This window comes from Myotis myotis, unplaced genomic scaffold (assembly GCF_014108235.1).
Source record: "Myotis myotis isolate mMyoMyo1 unplaced genomic scaffold, mMyoMyo1.p scaffold_m19_p_1, whole genome shotgun sequence".
Classification (NCBI taxonomy): Eukaryota; Metazoa; Chordata; class Mammalia; order Chiroptera; family Vespertilionidae; genus Myotis; species Myotis myotis.
Genome location: NW_023416313.1, coordinates 178,964,023 through 178,981,409, shown reverse-complemented (window position 1 = coordinate 178,981,409; position 17,387 = coordinate 178,964,023). Strand labels below are relative to the sequence as shown.

The 17,387-nt window shown below is 53.6% G+C and overlaps 2 protein-coding genes across 25 annotated transcripts in view; one reads left to right on the top strand and one right to left on the bottom strand.

The window, feature by feature from the left end:
• HERC1 (HECT and RLD domain containing E3 ubiquitin protein ligase family member 1) overlaps window positions 1-2,844 on the top strand; it is a 194,786-nt gene extending 191,942 nt beyond the window's left edge. For 20 of the 24 annotated variants that reach the window (XM_036304126.1, XM_036304127.1, XM_036304119.1 and 17 more), the window contains one exon: window positions 1,319-1,949. In XM_036304126.1, the coding sequence (XP_036160019.1) occupies window positions 1,319-1,504 (186 nt within the window). In that variant the 3' untranslated portion in view covers window positions 1,505-1,949. Of the gene's footprint in view, window positions 1-1,318; window positions 2,148-2,244; window positions 2,510-2,736 lie in introns of those variants that run through there. The other 4 variants (XR_004966839.1, XM_036304098.1, XM_036304091.1 and 1 more) reach the window with 4 other exon arrangements.
• An 8,124-nt stretch (window positions 2,845-10,968) lies between these two features.
• Window positions 10,969-16,927, bottom strand: FBXL22 (F-box and leucine rich repeat protein 22). The gene is made up of 2 exons (XM_036304071.1): window positions 14,741-16,927; window positions 10,969-11,507 (listed from the first exon to the last, which is right to left on the bottom strand). The coding sequence occupies exons 1-2, from the start codon at window positions 15,073-15,075 to the stop codon at window positions 11,162-11,164; spliced, it is 681 nt and encodes a 226-aa protein (XP_036159964.1). The 5' UTR covers window positions 15,076-16,927; the 3' UTR covers window positions 10,969-11,161.
• Window positions 16,928-17,387: the final 460 nt, after the last annotated feature.

Sequence of the window (17,387 nt, the reverse complement as noted above, 5' to 3'; positions counted from 1 at the left end):
CTTTGTGACTGACTCTTAGACCATTTCTCCAGTTTCCAAGTCCAAGCCACCTGCTAACATTCCCTCCAGTGTCTTTGCCACTTCGGGTTTTTCTGCATTCAAGCTTCCTGTGTCCTCACTGGCTTTGGCACAGTTAGGCTTCTGGGCCCTCCCTCTCCCACCTCTTCGAAATGCACTCACCTGGTGTGGGGTGTCGGTCTCAGAGAAGGAGAGGATGTTGGTTTCAAGAGGGAGTGGGCAGGTTCTTTTTTTAAAACTAAAACAATACATAAAATCAATGTAATATTGTTAAAATTATTACAAACAGTTTGAAAATGGTTGTGTTTGCAGGGAGAGACAGGGAACATGTATAATCCTCTCTCTCTAGTCTAGCCACTCTCACCTTACACCTTTGTGTAATTCCTCCCAGTCCTTGCCTCAAGCATACACATTTTTTATGTAAAATTTTGTATTTTGCTTTTTTCACTTAACAGTCTAACCCAGCCGTGGGCAAACTACGGCCCGTAGGCTGGATCCTGCCCATTTGAAATGAATAAAACTAAAAAAAAAAAAAGACCGTACCCTTTTATGTAATGATGTTTACTTTGAATTTATATTAGTTCACACAAACACTCCATCCATGCTTTTGTTCCGGCCCTCCGGTCCATTGTGGCCCTCGAGTCAAAAAGTTTGCCCACCCCTGGAACCCCAGCACTTTTCTGTTTTGCTGCACGTCATCAAAATTATCATTTTAAATGGCTGCATCCCTGTCAGTGAAATGGATGCACTGGGACTTAGTTACCTTCTCCTTTCTCACTTGAGCTGTGTGCTGGTGGCCATGGCGGGTGAAGCAGGCAGAGTGCACGCTGCAAGGACATGAGGGAAGCAGAAGCGTGGTGGGTTCCTGGCAATTGCTCCTTCCATTTCACCAGCTCTGTTGGGGTCCTGAAGCAGCTTCACATTTGTACCCTCTTGGTGAAAGGGAAGGAACTCTGTTGCACCCTTATTCTGTGGCAGGCACTGTGTGAAGCATGTTCACTCACATCATCCTGCCAGTCAGGGCTTGCTCTCACTGTACACACGAAGGTATTGGAAGAGTGAGAAGAGGAAGGGAAGCATCTTTGCCAAAAGTCTTGATGGCTATGGACACCAGAGCCCACGCTCTTTCCACCGTGGCCAGTCTACTCCCCCCGAGTTGGCCACTCAGTCATGCCCGTGCAGCCCATCTTGAAGGCAGGGAGAAGTGCTTTCCCGACTTTGGGTGGTGGTAATGGGCAGCCCCTCTCCCCCCATGGCACCCTGATGCTGCACTCATGGCTCTGGGTCTCTCTCTCCACAGCCTTATGATAGTCTGCCTACCTCACAGACCTGCTTCTTCCAGCTGAGGCTGCCCCCCTACTCCAGCCAGCTGGTCATGGCTGAGCGCCTGCGCTACGCCATCAACAACTGCCGCTCCATCGACATGGACAACTACATGCTCTCGCGAAACGTGGACAACACTGAGGGCTCCGACACTGACTACTGACGGCTGGGGGTGCCGTGCTGCCGCCCCCTCTTTTCTCAGTAATGCTCACTTCCAATTTCATGTTGATATACATAGATGTTCTAGGAACATAAACCAATATTACAAACAGTGGCCACATTTAGTTACTCTAAATGTAACAAAGAAATTAGATGTTTTTATTTTTCTGTGATTGTACAAAACAAAGACAAAGTGCTCTCAGTCAGGTTTTTCCCTCCATATTTTGGTCACTTTTGATAAGTTTGCATGGAACCATTTTGGTGCATTTTTAGTTGGGAATGGTACATTTTTGTAAACCCACCCAGTGAACATGAGATTGTACATTGTGTATAATTGTTCATTAGAAAGGACAGTTTTACATGAATATTCATATATTTATTTTGTTTTAATTTGAATTGCCTGTGCAGGGTTCCTTATGCAGAGAAATAAAGCCAGTCAGGAAACAGGATGTGGGCTGCTTTTGTTACCAGCATGGAGCTTCTGACTGAGAGAAAGCGAGCTTTCAGGCTACTCTCTCCCTCTGATGGCTTTTGACCACCAGAGAGATTCCTTCCCACTGAGAGTGGGCTTTGCGTGAGATGGCCTAGCAGAGAGGCCAGGCCGCATGGGCACAGACCCAGGGGCTGGGAAGGCCCTGCCGTCATTTGCTCGGTCATCTTGGGTCTCTCACTCTGTGCTCACTCCAGAGGCCTTACTTTAGCCACTCAGCCCATCTTCTCAGCACCACCCTTCCTCCTCCGTAGCTGGCTTACAGTGTAACGTGCTAAAAAGAGCCTTTCCTGAAGCCCTGGGATATGCCTCGTACGGCATGCAGATGTACCAGGCAAGGAGGAAATTAACCGAAGTAATACGGTTCTGGTCCTGCCTGTGGAGAACAAGCTGATGGGATGAAAGAGCCGGGCAGTTTACGGTAACGTGCATGCTGCGGGGACGAGTGATCGGGTGAATGAGTGAGTAAACGTGTGAACTAATACGAGAACTGATGAGTGGCTTTCATGTTCTCGAGTGATGGACGGTGGGGAGTGGTACAGGGGCTGGGGAAGAGGTGACTTCAAGCACTCTTGGTGCTTGATCCCAGCGCTGGAGGACCCTGGGCATGTGCTTGTGTGTGGAGGAATGTCAGGGTGAGCATGTGGTTCTAGGGGAAAGGCCATTTTAGAGCCCAGAAGACTGGCTGTTGGGAGTGGGAAAGGAAGAGGATAAGACTTTTGGGTGGCTTTCTCTGTCATCTACAGCAAGTTCAAGCCAGAAGCTGCTTCGAGTGTACTTCAAGACTGATGCCTGCTCAAGGGTGCCAGACAGCCTTGCAGGCAGTTGTTTTCCACAAGGAAATAGAAGGTGTGTATTGCAAAGAGAAATTGGAAGAAGAAAATGGTTTTGTTGTCTAAGATAATGTGGTGCATGGATCTTCCCCACTGAAACTGTCTAATAATATTTAGAATAATGACATCTTATTTTATTGAAAAGAGGCTTCAACCAGAACGGGGTCTCCGAGAGAGATCACAGGTTTGGGGAACCTGGGGTTTCTGGGCAAAGACAAGCTTTTACTACTCGACCTGCGAGCTCAGTCAGCAGCAGTGGTGAAGGGCTCTGAGCTAGAAGCACTCGGGGTCACGAGGCACTGCCCAGGCCCCTGGACCAGGAGGTTCCGTTAGGGAAGGGAGGCCTCTGTGTGCTGCTCATATGCTGGGCTACTAGCGACGGGCCTTCAGCTTCTGTGCTGGTTCCTAGTGACAAGGGCTCTTCTTGCTGGGCTGGGCTGGCTGAGGGTGTGCTGAGCTGAAGGATACATCTGCTGCCTCGAAGACTATTTTAAATCAAAGTAATACTTTGGCCTTGTGAGGCTCTGACCTCTGCCGTCAGTTTGCTCTGGACTGAAGGGCAGAGGCACCCCCAGCAGGCTAATGCTCATGGTTCCAGGTCCTGTTGTTACTGGACAGGCACGGGGCCAGGAGAGGGTCTGCCTCAGGCTGGCCTGTAGTATGTGGGTTCTTGACTTTGTGCAGGAAAGATTTCACAAGACAAGTCCAAGTTTCTTAAAGCTGGGGACAGTGACACAAAGGCAGCACTCAGGGTAGAAGAAGCACCAGGGGAGAGCCTAGGCCAGGGGTGGGCAAACTTTTTGACTCGAGGGCCACAATGGGTTCTTAAACTGGGCCGGAGTGCCGGAACAAAAGCAAGGATGGAGTATTTGTGTGAACTAATATAAATTCAAAGTAAACATCATTACATAAAAGGGTACGGTCTTTTTTTTTTTTTAGTTTTATTCATTTCAAACTGGCCGGATCCGGCCCGCGGGCCGTAGTTTGCCCACGGCTGGCCTAGGCGGTGCTCTGCTTTGGCTCTCTAGAAACATAGGAAAGAAGTGAGCCACGGTGGGGCTGCCGTGAGCTCACTGGGAAGTCAGAGAAAAGGGGGCATTGGAGACAGGTTCTGGGGGTGAGCCCTGGACAAGCTGCCATTGCTCACTGTTCCCCTGGCTGCATGCCTCATGGGGACCCTTAGAGGTTAGGAGGAAGTAAAAAGTTCATGTCCGAGAAGGGGCATGAGCATACAGTAGAGGGAGCCCACACTAGGTCTTTGTTATTGAGGGTTTTTATCTTTTCTGTGGGCGAGGATTTTAGGGGAGGGTTTCAGCAGAATATTCATCAGCTTTCCAGGTGTGTCTTTAATATACTGATGCACCAAAATGAGCATATAGGGGAGTTTGGGATTATTCTTTGGTCTGCTTTACTGTTTTACTTTTATCTTGGGTATGCCTGGCTCTAATTGGATTTTTATTTGTTCCCCTGACTTCATCTGTCCGTGGATTTGCCTGGCACAGATGGCACTAATTGGGTCTCTGTTCTCTATCTCCCCAATCAGAGTGATTTAATCCGTGCATTCTCTGGTTAGGGAGGAGAGGTATAAACTATTTGCTCTCGAGTGCCCTTGGTTAGGGGAAGTAAGGTCTTGCAGTTTACCAGGTGGCTGGAAGTGGTTCAGATTGTTTGGCCTTGTTTAATTTTTTTGTCTGTTTCCCCATCCTATTTGCCAGGAATTTTCCTAGTGTGTTACTATCCTGCCTCACTGACTGTCAGGTCTAATGGACAGCTTCTCAGAAGGTCTGACCCTACAAGGAAAATCTGCACAGATGCCTTAGTTTGTAATATGCCGTTTCTTTGCTGGGGAGCCTGTCACTGTTCTTCATTCTCTCGACTTTGGAAGCCCTGGAGAGAGGGAGGTGTGAGTCCCTGAGCTGAGGAGCTGAAATGCCAGATACGATACTTCTTTTACTCGGGCCACTTCCAGCCCCTGTGGAGGCTTGGTCACTTTCTCTGTTTGCTGGACTCAGTCAGTTAGCAAATACTTGTGGTTTTTTTATGACCCTTAACTAGTCTCGAGAACTTTGACCTCCAGCCTTTAAAATTTAAGATTTCTCAGGCCCTTCAACGTAGGGCTTTGTTCTGGGCCTCCCAGCTTTGTGGTCTTTGCCCAGCACTCCCAGCCGTGAGACACCCACATCTGGTTAACTCAGTTTTTAGCAAAAAGCAAGTCTTGGGCATGGAATCCTAGAGCTGGAGGAGCTCAAGCTAAGTGATCAGTTTCTCCCTTTACAGACCAGAAATCCAGGGTCAGGAGAGGGAAAGCACTGGATCATAGATACACCAGGTTACAGCTGAGAGTCCCACCTTCCTGTCAGCACACCCGTGGGAGCTGATGGGGGCCGAGCAGTCCTCTCCAAACATTCAGCCTTTGCGGAAACTGGCCAGTGTGTCCCTGAAAGACAGGCCTCAGCACCACCTCTCAGGGAGCAATCTGGGGCCTCTGACCTAAGAGCATGTAGCCCCAGTCTGCTGGCACTGAGGTTCCCGTGCAAACCAGCTGGCGCTGTGTGGTACCTGAGGTTGGCCTCCAGTCAGGGGGTCTGTTCTGCATCCTCCCCCTAGCATTCCCTCTATGTGGCCATTGGTTATCTCGGTCACAACAGAATGAAAAGAATTAACATTCAGGAGCTGGGGAAAGTCTGTGGTCTGTTCTGATGGAGGCTGTGAAGGCACAGGTAACTCCCAGTCATTTCTAGGTGCCTCCTCTGGAGGTCAGGCCCCCATCTCCCCAGCTCGCCCTCCTCTGCACTATGCCTTGGGTTCTGCCAGGCACTTGGCTTTTCTAGCGCCACCCCCTCCCCCCGCCCCCCGCCAACACACACAGGTATGAAGACTCCTTTCCCTACCCCTACCTTCCAGCACTACACATCTATATATGTAAAAGCCTAAGCGACCATCTGACCATTCGACTGGTAGCTATGACACACAATGACCACCAGGGGGCAGATGCTCCGACCAGTAGCTATGATACGCACTGACCACCAGGGGGCAGATGCTCAACACAGGAGTTGCCGAGCTGCGGTGACTTGGCAGCTGCAGTTCTGGGGTGATGCACCCAGAACCAGAGAGGAGGGAGCCCAATTCTAGGGTGTGTCACCCGAGAACCTTCCTCTCCCAATCCAGGACCCCTCAGGGAATGTCAGAGAGCCGGTTTCAGCCCGACCCCCACAGGCCAGGCCGAGGGACCCCACTCCGCAGACACCCTTCAAGCCCCAGCGCTGCTCCAGGTGTGGCCAGCTGGGGAAGGCCCACAGGAGGTTGGCTCCAGGGTGTGTCCAGCTCGTCTCACCCAGTCCTGCCCTGCCAGCCACCTTCTAATTCATTTCCTTTCAATGTGCACGAATCCGTGCACCAGGCCTCTAGTTTAGACATGATCTCATTGCAGGGTCACAGAGAGGGTCCCATTTTACAGATAAAGAAACTGAAGCTCAGAGAGGTCATAACTTGTCAGAAGTTATGGATGGTGGAGCTGAGCGAGCACTTTAAATCTCCCCTCACTCGAAGCTGCATGTCTTCTGACTAGAGTGAGTCCTTTGGGGGAGGGCGTGGCCCCGCCCACGACCAATACCCACTGTTTGCTAGATGAATTAAGCATGCAGTGAGTGCCCCTTGTTCTGTGCAGATCTGAGAGAAGACCCAGAAAGTAGTTTTTAAATTCAGCAGGACACTGTCAGGTGCTTTGCTCAGTGCTGCTGATGGTGAGCAGTGACTGTGAGGAGGCAGAGTGCTGCCCACCTTCTGGGAGCACCTCGGATGGCCCTGGGCTCAGGGACCCAAAGCATCCCTGGGTGGGCAGGGCAGAATTCGGAGCCCTAGAACAGTGTGGGACACAGATTTAGTCCTGTGGTCACCACAGTCTTGGTATATTGGCGGGGGGTGAGGGGGTGGGGTTACTAGGCATTGAAGGGTTAGCTGGGGAATGTAACCTCATTTATAAATGAGCATCCATGGGAAAAGGGACCTCAAAGGCATGCAGGTTACCCCATTCCAGCTGAACTTGCAGTGACCTCTGTTCTACAAACACACTGCTCCTTACAAAACCCTGGCAATAAGATTCTCTAGCCATCCCAATACACAGGTAAGAGAGCTGAGGTTTAGAGGGGGCTGACCTGCCTTGGCCAGAGGAGAATCAGAAACCACAACCCTGTTGTTCCCCAGACTAAACCTCCAACTTGGGCAAACAGAGCCTGCTGGGAATTGGGGTTATCAGAGAAGCCAAAAGCAAAGTCCTGAGGCTTAAGTGGCTCTGTTTTAAACATTTAACCCCCTGGAAGCCTGAGCTTTTTTTCAACATTGTTGCAGTAGTGGAAGAAAACGAAGTTCCTGCAAGACCTGTGTCTCCTGAGCCCAGCGTATGGTGTGTAAACTGTAAAATCTCCCATAGGTAGCTAGTCTCACAGGCTGGTGGTGGGCCCTCCCCACTGCAGGTGGTGGCTGAGACACTGGTTCTTCCCACACAGGCCAGGCTGGGATTCAGGCAGTTTCCAGGCAAAGCACTGGCCCAAACGGGCCCAGGGGGCAGCAACAGGCCTTCAGCAGTCCCTGGAAGGGTTGGGTTCTGCTTGCTTGCCCACAGGTTCTGCCTGGAGAAATTTCAGCACCTTCCCTTGGCTCCTGCTCAGGGTAGGCTAGATGGGAGAAGTCCAGCTCTCATTTCATCCTCATAATTACCTGTGAGGCCTCCATGGCTTCCCCTCTCCCTTATTTCTCTGATCACTCCTGCTTGCCCTTCTTTCTCACTCTCTGCTCTAGACACACCCACCTCCTCTCTTTCCCCTATTCCCCTAGTATAGCAGCTGAGCTCCTAGTCTGGTGAACTGGCTACTTCCTCTTCCTGGAATAACTCCCAGGTGCTGCTCAGCTCCCTCCCTGCCTCCCTCACTTCATGTCTCAGGTGCCACCTTCTCAAATGAGGCTTATGTTGGTCAACCCCTTTGAAGAGGCTTCCCCCTTACCCTGTGCTCACTCCCCTCCCCCATCCTATCTAATAATAGACAAACATGGTAATTAACCATACCTCCGACACGCTTCCCATTGGCTAATCAGGGCGATATGCAAATAAACTGCCAACCAAGATGGCGGCCGGCAGCCAGGCAGCTGAAGCAAACAGGAGGCTTGCTTGCTCCAGTGAAGGAGGAAGCCAAGGTTCCCCGCCTGCCGCTGCTGGGCTCTGAGCTGCACTCTAAGAAACAATGTTGCAATTATAGAAGCTAAACAAACCCCATGCTTTCAGCCAGCAGGCAGAACTGGAGTTGCAACAGTGTTTCAATTATAGAAGCCAAACAAAGCCAGATATCTGCTTTCAGCAGCCGAGGTCTCAGGGCTGGAGCCGAGCCTCAGAGCTAAAGCCGGCTCTCAGTTCCAGTGACAGCCATAGAAGGTAAATAAATCCCAGAATAAAAAAAAAAAAAAAGGAGAGGTTGGGAGCTTCAGTCACCCGCCAGCCTGAAAACGGCCCTCAGCCCCTCACCCAGACTGGCCAGGCACCCCAGGGGGGACCCCCACCCTGAAGAGGGTGTGACCAGCTGCAAACAACCATCATCCCCTCATCCAGGCTGGCCAGGCACCCAAGCGGGACCCCCGCCCTGATCCAGGACACCCTTCAGGGCAAACCAACCGGCCCCCACCCGTGCACCAGGCCTCTATCCCAAGGGTGGGCAAACTTTTTGACTTGAGGGCCACAATGGGTTCTTAAACTGGACCAGAGGGCCGGAACAAAAGCATGGATGGAGTGTTTGTGTGAACTAATATAAATTCAAAGTAAACATCATTACATAAAAGGGTATGGTCTTTTTTTTTTTTAGTTTTATTCATTTCAAACGGGCCAGATCCAGCCCGTGGGCCGTAGTTTGCCCACGGCTGCTCTGTCCTATATAGTAAAAGGGTAATATGCCTCCCAGCACTGGTATCAGCGGAGCCGCAAGGCCTCCCGAACCCGGGATCAGTGGACCCGCGAGGCCTCCTAGCACCGGGATCAGCTGAGCAGCGAGGCCTCACTGCCCTGGTGTCAAGCAGAGCCGTGAGGCCTCCCGGCACTGGGATCAGCAGAGCCGTGAGGCCTCCTGGCTCTGAAGCAGCTTGACAGGGGGCAGCGCCCAAACCCCCTGATTGCCCTGCGGCTGTGTGTGTGACGGGGTGGGGCCCCAACCCCCCTGATGGGCCCTGCTCTGTGCATGACATGGGGGAGCTCCCCAAACCCCTGATCGGCCCTGCTCTGTATGTGGCAGGGTACGGAGCCCCAACCCCCCTGATGGGCCCTGCTTTGTGCGTGACAGGGGAGAGCTCCCCAACCTCCTGATCCGCCCTGCTCTGTGCATGACAGGAGGCGGCGCCCCAACTCCCCAATCGGCCCTGCTCTGAGTTCGACCAGGGGCTGCGGGGTAGGCACCTAGGGATTGGGCCTGCCCTCTGCCACCCGGGAGCAGGCCTAAGCCAGCAGGTTGTTATCTCCCGAGGGGTCCCAGACTGTGAGAGGGCACAAGTGGGGCTGAGGGATACCCCCCCCCCCCGCCAGTGCACAAATTTTTGTGCACCAGGCCTCTACTACTTATATAAAGACTAGAGGCCCAGTGCACAAAATTCATGCACTCGGGGGCGGGGATTGTCCCTCAGCCCAGCCTGTGCCCTCTCGCAGTCTGGGACCCCCTCACTCCTTACCACCTGCCGATATCGCGGAGGTGGGAGAGGCTCCCGCCACCACCACCGCTCGCCAGTCGTGAGCCGGGCTTCTGGCTGAGTAGCACTCCCCCTGTGGCAGTGCACTGACCACCAGGGGGCAGCTCCTGCGTTGAACGTCTGCCCCTTGGTGGTCAGTGCATGTCATGCAACCGGTTGTTCCACCATTTGGTCCATTTGCATATTAGCCTTTTATTATATAGGAGGATTACAGCAGGCACTGTAACCTTTCATTCAACGTTGTTTAGTTATAACGCTTATGAGATCTAGGAAGTTAACTTGTTTATATCAACTAGCTTATGGTAGAATTGGTTTCATTATATGCGCATTTGCCCAGTTCCAAGAACCTATCAATAATAAGTGAGAACTCTACTTAATGTCTCTTCAACCATTGGAATGTAAGCACCATGAGAACAGAACTTGTCGTTTTCCTCACTGGTCCCCCAATATTTGGGCAAAAAATTAAGGAACCTGTGAGTAGGGATCAAGCTCCCCTTTCACAAAGAGGAAACACCCGGTCTCAGGTGTGTAAAGAAGGGGTCTTGGTCTCAGCGGGTGATGGGCAGAGCCAGAGTGTGAGCATCACCCACCACTCAGTGCTCATTAGTGCTGGCAGACTTGCTCCCTAAACCAGTTTCCCGCCATGTTCCTGGGACCAGGAAGCTGCTGGGTGACCTAAGTGACTAAAGCCCTGAAATCGAAGACCAGGCATGTTCAACAAGTCCAACAGGTAAAAACCTAACTGCATCAGTTTATAATCGTTTATCTAAGGACCTAGACAGGGTTGCTGCTTGTTTTTAATTCTCTGCTGCTTTTGTTTTTAATTATCTACTCTGGGTTTTTGAAATGCCTCATTTTCCTTTATGATATAACGGTAGAAAATAAGGATAACTAATTTATGTAAAAAATCACAAGCACATTTCTAGGATCGTGTGTGCAGTAGCTCCTAGGAATACACCTCCCTCCCCCGAGGAAAAGCGAGCTGACTCGTGTGAGCGCGGAGCGAAGCCGCGGGCGGGGCCGGGCACCTGGAGCCCCGCTCCGTATGGAGCCCCCGTCGCCCTCGGGCGGCTCTCTCGGGCCTCGAGCCCGGCCCAGATTCCTGGCCAGAGGCCCCTTTCCTGGGAAGCCGGCGCCTGCGCCGCCGGCGGGGCCTCCGGGGGCCGCACGGGGCGCTGCTGGAGCGAGCGGTCGGCCGCCGGAGCCGCTCAGTCCCCTTCCCAGGGCTCCCTGCCCGCGTCGGCCGCGAAGTCCCGACCTCCCGGGCGGGCAGCCTCGCCCAGGCGCACCGGCCCGCTCGGCGGTCCTTGTCTCACTGGGGTTAGACCCCCGACGGCGGTCGCAGACCCCGAGGGTGTAGGCGCCTTCCGCTGCTGCGGAAGGAGGCGGGCAAGGTGCTGGAGTTTAGTGAGAACCACGCGAGTGTTTTCCAAGCTTCAGGTCATTTAATCTCGTATTCATCCTGCATATAAAATCGTAAAGTGAGGTAGACATTCATATCCCCATTTTGCAAACGGGTAAACAGGCTCAGAAGATCAGCGACCGTCGGAAGGGGGCGGAGCTGGGGTGGCTCCTTCGGCCGAGCGCCGTGGCCGGCGTCCTTCCGCGGCCCGGCGGCCTAGCGCGGGAGCAGCGTTCGGAGGGCCGGGCCTGGCGCCGGCGGGCAGCGCTGCGGCTGGTCGGGGATCATGGTCGCGCTGTGCTCGGCTCGCAGCGCCAGGCGCGGGCACGCGGCACGGAGGCGGCGCAGGCCGGCGGCGCTCACGTTGCGGCAGAAGTCCACGTGCAGCGTCTGCAGCGCGCGCCCGTGCGCCGCCACGGCCGCCAGCGTGCGGTTGGTGACGCGCGCGCAGTTCTCCAGGCGCAGGGTGCGGAGGCGCGGGCAGCAGCGCAGCAGCCGCGCCAGGCAGTCGTCGGTGACGTGGCCGCAGCCGGACAGCGTGACGGACGCCAAGTTGGGGCACCTGTGCAGAGAGGGTGACCGTCACAGGGGCGGGGCCGAGGACGACGCGGTTGGCGGCCGCGGCCACGCCGGTGCAGGAGCGCACGGTCTCGATCGTCCCCCCCCAGGAGCCCTGGGAGGCGGTGCCCGACCCCTAACAGGAGGAACGGCCCAGCGACTTGAAGGCACGTCCTGGCTGCGATGCTGCGGCCGGGAGCCGAGCCCGGGCTGGGGCCCCATTTCCCTTTCCCGTGCCGCACTCCGCGTGGCTGCTTAGGCCCAGGATCCCCGGTCCTGCTGGGACAGAGGCGGCGCTGGGTCCTGGAGGCACCGCTGTAGTTCTTGCCCTCGCTCCGCACTCGCTGCCTTCCGTGTGCGCGAGAAGCGGGCGTGGCGAGAGCGCCAGGCCAGGCCGCCTCTCCTGGCCGCGGAGGAGGGAGGAAGGGCTGCCAGCGCCCGGCTAGAGACAGGCCCACTCCCGCCGTGAGGAGGGCAGGCTGGGGACTCTGGGTTCTAAACCCTGGTTTCAGCTCAGCTGACGGGGCAGTCATTCCATCCCCACTCTGACCCCAGACGACAAACCAGGCCCAGGGTGCGCAGTGAGGGACAGCGGTAGCCTGTCCAGGAAGCTTGGAGACCCTCTACCCAGCCTTGCCAGGGCCTGATGGAGCCAAGTTGGACTTGCCTGATTGCGGTGTGCCCTGGGCTGTCACTCAGCCTAATGTTCCCGGTGGGGTAGTAGGGAGGGAATAATGCCATTGGGGATGTGAGGATTTTTATTTGGGGTGTAGAGAGCATGGGTAGTTGTAAACACAGTCTGCTCCGGGCAAGAAGGACCTATGAGCCTGGCCAGTGTAGCTCAGTCGTTGAGCTGCAGCCTATGAACCAGGAGATCATGGTTCGATTCCCGGGGGTCACTTGCTGGGGTTGCAGGGTGAGGGGTGTGCAGGAGGCAGCCAATCAGTGATTCCCTCATCATTGATGTCCCTCCCTCCCTCTCCGAAATCAATAAAAATATATATTTAAAAAGAAGGACCCCTGGTGGGCACAGGCCTTGGCTCCCTGTAAGCAGAGGGAGGAACTGAGAGGGGGAAGTCCCTGTCCCTTGCCCCATCAGCTTCCCCAGTCCCTTGACTGCACCTGCCAAGGCCAGCTCAGCTCCCTGGTGCCTGGGGCAGAGGGTACAGAACTAAAAAGACTTGCCTGGCCACATTTCGCACACAGAACCCACCCCACCCAGTAGGGAGGGAATAATGCCAGTGGGGATGTGAGGATTTTTATTTGGGGTGTAGACAGCATGGGTAGTTGTAAACACATGTCTGCCTTAGTCTTCACATCAGCCCCTGTACCCTCGGTTTTGTGAGTGAGGACACTGGCCCAGAGAGCTCCAGTGACTTGCCTGAAATTGACTTGCTGGTTTGACCCAGGACAAATGTCTGAACCTTGTTGAGCCACCTCCTTGTGTCAAGTGGAAGAAATTGTTACCTTCAGGAGGGTTATGGGGATTAGGTATAAGCCCCAAGGGTGGTGAGTGATCCGGTCCTCTAAGAACCTTTAGAATAATCCTGATGCAGGAAGAGACTGGAAAGAGAAAGAGCCACTCCCTCCCTGCCCAGCCAGCCCCTGCTGTTCCCACTACCAGCCCCGCTGATGCCAGACCAGCTTTGATGATACTTATCTATGTGCACTACATGCCCGTGCTACTGTGTCACTAACCCTCCTATCTTGTGAGATAGGCGACTTGTCCTATTTTACAGATGAAGAAATGAGGTTGAAAGTTTAAATACTTGGGTTGGGGTCACATAATCGGACAATAGAACTGGGGGACTCAGCACAGAACCCCAACCTCCAAGCCCTTGCTGCATCCAGACAGTGGCCTGGGAGGCCCATTCCACACCTTGCTGGTTTGGGGGATTAGAGCAACTTCAGGGCAAGCTTTCTGCCCCATTTTATCACCCCCCAGTCTGATGTCTGGGCCCTGTTAAACCCATTGGAATGGGCTGGTCCTGTGAGGGCCTCGTCCTAGCAACTAGGTCAGACCTAGCCTGTCTTGTTTTCTTCCTACCGCCTTAAAAGAACAGGTGGGCTACGACACCATTTTCTTCTATTCCTGTCGTGCTGCCTGGCTGGCCCAGCCTGGTGTTAGTAGCCAGCGGCTGCCCTGCCCGAAGGCAGGACGCACTAGTGACGGCTCAGGGAGAGCCTGGTGAGGGAGTCTGTGTTCTTGCTCTGGGCAGGAGGCTGTGACAAGGGAGCTGGCATGTGGCTCAGCCTCTGTCTGCTGTAGGGTTGACGTATCGAATACAGGATGTATTTGGACATACTTTTAACAAAGATATTCTATCTGAAATTTAAACTGGGAGTCTTGAATTTTTATTTACTAAAATCTGGCAATCCTAGATTGTGGGCAAATCATCCGACCTCTTAGAGCTTTGGTTTGAAAAATTAGGCTAAAACACCCTTCCCTAGAACTGTGCAGATTAGTACGTTTCTACTGGGGAGACCATGACGACGTATCGCCACCCCTACCCCGAGTCTGGCTGGGTTCAGCTCATCCAGAGCATCCCAACTCTCCTTCCGCAGCTGCAGTTCATGACCCCTGGGGTTTGCTTGCTGGAGGGAGGGAGAGAGGTGTGTGTGTGTGTGTGTGTGTGTGTGTGTGTGTGTGTGTGTGTGTGTTGGGCAGGGGACTGATTGCTGAATCTAGGAATCTTTTTTGAGGTCTGACCTTGAAAACCCTGGCTCAGCTGGACCCACCTAGCACGTAATGGCTGCCAGGGAGGACGGCCGCCTGAAGGACAGTGCGGCTGAAGCCAGTTCTTCCTCTGCTCTAGGACCTGTGAGGCTAAGAGGAGCTTGTTTCCTCATGATTTTATCCATCTTCTGGGGGCTGTGCTGTGGGTGGGCCTAGAGCAGTGGGTCTCAACCTTGGCTGCACATTAGAATCACCTGGGAATCTTTAAAATCCTGATTTCTGGGCCTCATCCTCCGGAAATTCTGTTTCTTTGTTATGGGGTGGGGCCACATTAGTAACAAAGAAACAGAATTTCCAGAGGATGAGGCCCAGAAATCAGGATTTTAAAAAGATTCCCAGGTGATTCTAATGTGCAGCCAAGGTTGAGAACCACTGGCCTAGAGGGTCTGAGGACCCTGGAGGCAGAGCCATCTGGGTCTTGTAAGCTGCTCTTCCCTGCTCCCCGGAAGCCTCCTAGAGCTCTGGATGCCAGTGCCAGCGCTGCTCAGGAGGCGGCCTACCTGTCGCACACCTGGAGGAGGAAGTCACTGACCAGGCTCTCGTGCCGGCTGCAGATGGTCCTCTGGAAGGCGCTCTTGAGCCAGTCCTCAACGCTGCACACCTGCACGCGGCTGGAGTGCCAGCAGATGGAGAGGCTCCTGAGCACCGGGCTCAGGAGGAAGTTGTCCTTCTTGAGTTCTGTGAGGGAGCGAAAGTGCAACAGGGGCCAGAGCGCGGGGTCCTCAAACACGGCCCGGAGCTGGGGGCAGGTGCTGGCGAGGTTCTTCCTGCTGTCCTTGTCCAGGAAGGAGAAGAGGTGCAGCAGGCATTCCCGGTTGAGCTGGGTGATGTGCATGGTGTGCAGCAGCCACGGAGTGTGGCTGGGGCCCAGGGACCTGACCTACCTCCTGCTGCTCCTCCCCAGCTCTGGGCCCGTGGACATATATGGTTGTGGAATGGGGTTTATTTTGGGCTAACAACTGGTGCTGGAGCTGGGGGAGGGGGGGCAGTATCAGACATACGTGCAGCAGTCTGTGTCTCGGCTTATGTTCAGAGGAATTGAAAATCCTGGCAGAAAAGCAGCCTATTGAAGTTAAATAGTTTCCTTAAAAGGGATTTCTTTTCCTTTTAGCTGACAATGGTGTTCAGCAGTGAGCTCGTTTGGCTTTTCCCGAGGCATTTTCATTCTAGGTGGCCAGCCAGACCACCTCTGCCCGGGCTTGCAGCTCTGCGCACGGAGGGACTCTGACTGTTAATAGGATCTGCTCTTCTCCTCCTGAACATCGGAGTTTTGCCCACTCTTAGTAGGAAGAAGCCTGTTGTCTGGAAAGAGCTCAGGGTGACATTTCTGTTTCCTGAGCTGTGAGCAGACACGGATAATGCCTCTCCTGCTTTTACTCAGTGGTGATGGCTTTTCCAGGCTGGGCTGATCTGCCTTCAAACCCTGCTGCCCCCCACCAGGCAGAGGGGTGTCCTGGGCCTCCCACGGGCTCTGCCTTTATCCCGAGTTGTTCCTAAAACATTTACCTTCAGTAGCTTACCTTTCTGGTTTCTTCTGTATGTCATGTTTTAAATTTACTTGCTTTACCTTTTTCTAATGTTTCCTATTGTATCTAGCCTGTATTTCCAAAACACTCAGGATGGATAAAGCAGCTCTTCATACAAAACTGCGTGAAACAACTTTAGGTGAAAGTATTTTAGGCCGAGTTTTCCCTTTAAGCGAACCTCCCACCATCCTTGTGAAAGCCTTACTTCCGCTTAGCAGATTGCATGGAAGTCTTTTCCATTAAGTTCTCCCTCCCAAAGTAACCCAGATTTCCAACACATGGACCCATTTCCTAACAGTGCTTGCTCGAATCCGTTCTACCCCGGACTCCGCTGTCATTCCCTGCTCTGAGGGCCTGGCTTTGTGTACAGGGGGGTGCGTGGTGGGTGCAATGCCGATAGTAAAGAGCTGCGTCGGACCACAGGAGTGAGGTGAGCAGCCCTTTCTCCCTCTGCTGGACCAGGGAACTACACCCAAGGGCCTACCTTTCTTCCTTCTCCCATTTAACTGGCACTGGAAGGAACAGGAATTCTTTGTGTCCAGTTTGTAGCGTAAGAGAGAGGAAGCAACTATGCTGGACCCCCTTCAGGAACTCCACTTTGGTCAGGCCCAGTGCCGCTTTGCCTGCCCTTAAAAGCGGATACAGCTGAGGAAGGAGAGGATTCTGGTCAGCTCCCTTGCTCCTAGAAGCCAGTCTCAGCTGTCCTCCATTGAGGACAAATCGGCAAAACAGCTAAAAGGAGCTTTTATCAAAGGAAAGGGGAACTAGCTAATATTTCAAGCTAATCATTTTAACTTAAAAATGACAGCTGAAGGCCCTCCTTGGGCTCTAGCTGGACTTCCCCACTCAAAAGGTTCGCTGCAGCAGCACAGACGGGCTTAATAGAAAGCCATATGATCGTCACTTCCCCTCCCCAATCCTTTCCAAACCAGCACTTCTCCGAGGGCTGACCCTGGAAATAGGCAGTTCATTCACTTAAAAGGCAGGGCTGTGTGAGCCACGGGCCACTGGGAAGGCTCATTCTGGTTTGTGTGGCTTCCAGCCGGCATCCCCACCGCCCTGTTGGAGCGGCAGAACCCGGCAGGGACTGTCTGGAGCAGCGGTTCTCAACCTGTGGGTCGCGACCCTTTTGGGGGTCGAACGACCCTTTCACAAGGGTCGCCTAAGATCATCGGAAAACACATATAATTACATATTGTTTTTGTGATTAATCACTATGCTTTAATTATGTTCAATCTGTAACAATGAAATTGGGGGTCACCACAACATGAGGAACTGTATTAAAGGGTCACGGCATTAGGAAGGTTGAGAACCACTGGTCTAGAGCCTGGACCCCCCTGCTCCTCCGGGGGGTGTGGGGGGGTGGGGAGGGCTGTAGGACAGGCCTCAGAATGCAGGGTGGGCCCACATGGCATGCATTTTGGCAGGGAGGGGTCTGGCCCAGGCCTGGGTTGTTAACGGCAACAGCGCCTTTCTCTTCTCTGTGTGGAGCTTGGCTCCTTGGCTGCAACAGCAGCAGCTGCACAACCTCTGACTAGCACAGCTGCCAACTTGTATACAGGACCTGGAGGCAAATGCTTTTGGGCTGCAGGCACCTCTGTCTTCAGTTTTATTTTTTTCC

Bases quoted from the DNA above. Each gene is read 5' to 3' on its own strand.
- FBXL22 (XM_036304071.1), bottom strand. From the start codon at position 15,075: ATGCACATCACCCAGCTCAACCGGGAATGCCTGCTGCACCTCTTCTCC. The intron at 11,508-14,740 runs GTAGGCCGCCTC...CTCTCTGCACAG, and splicing joins CTCCTCCAGGTGTGCGACAG to GTGCCCCAACTTGGCGTCCG.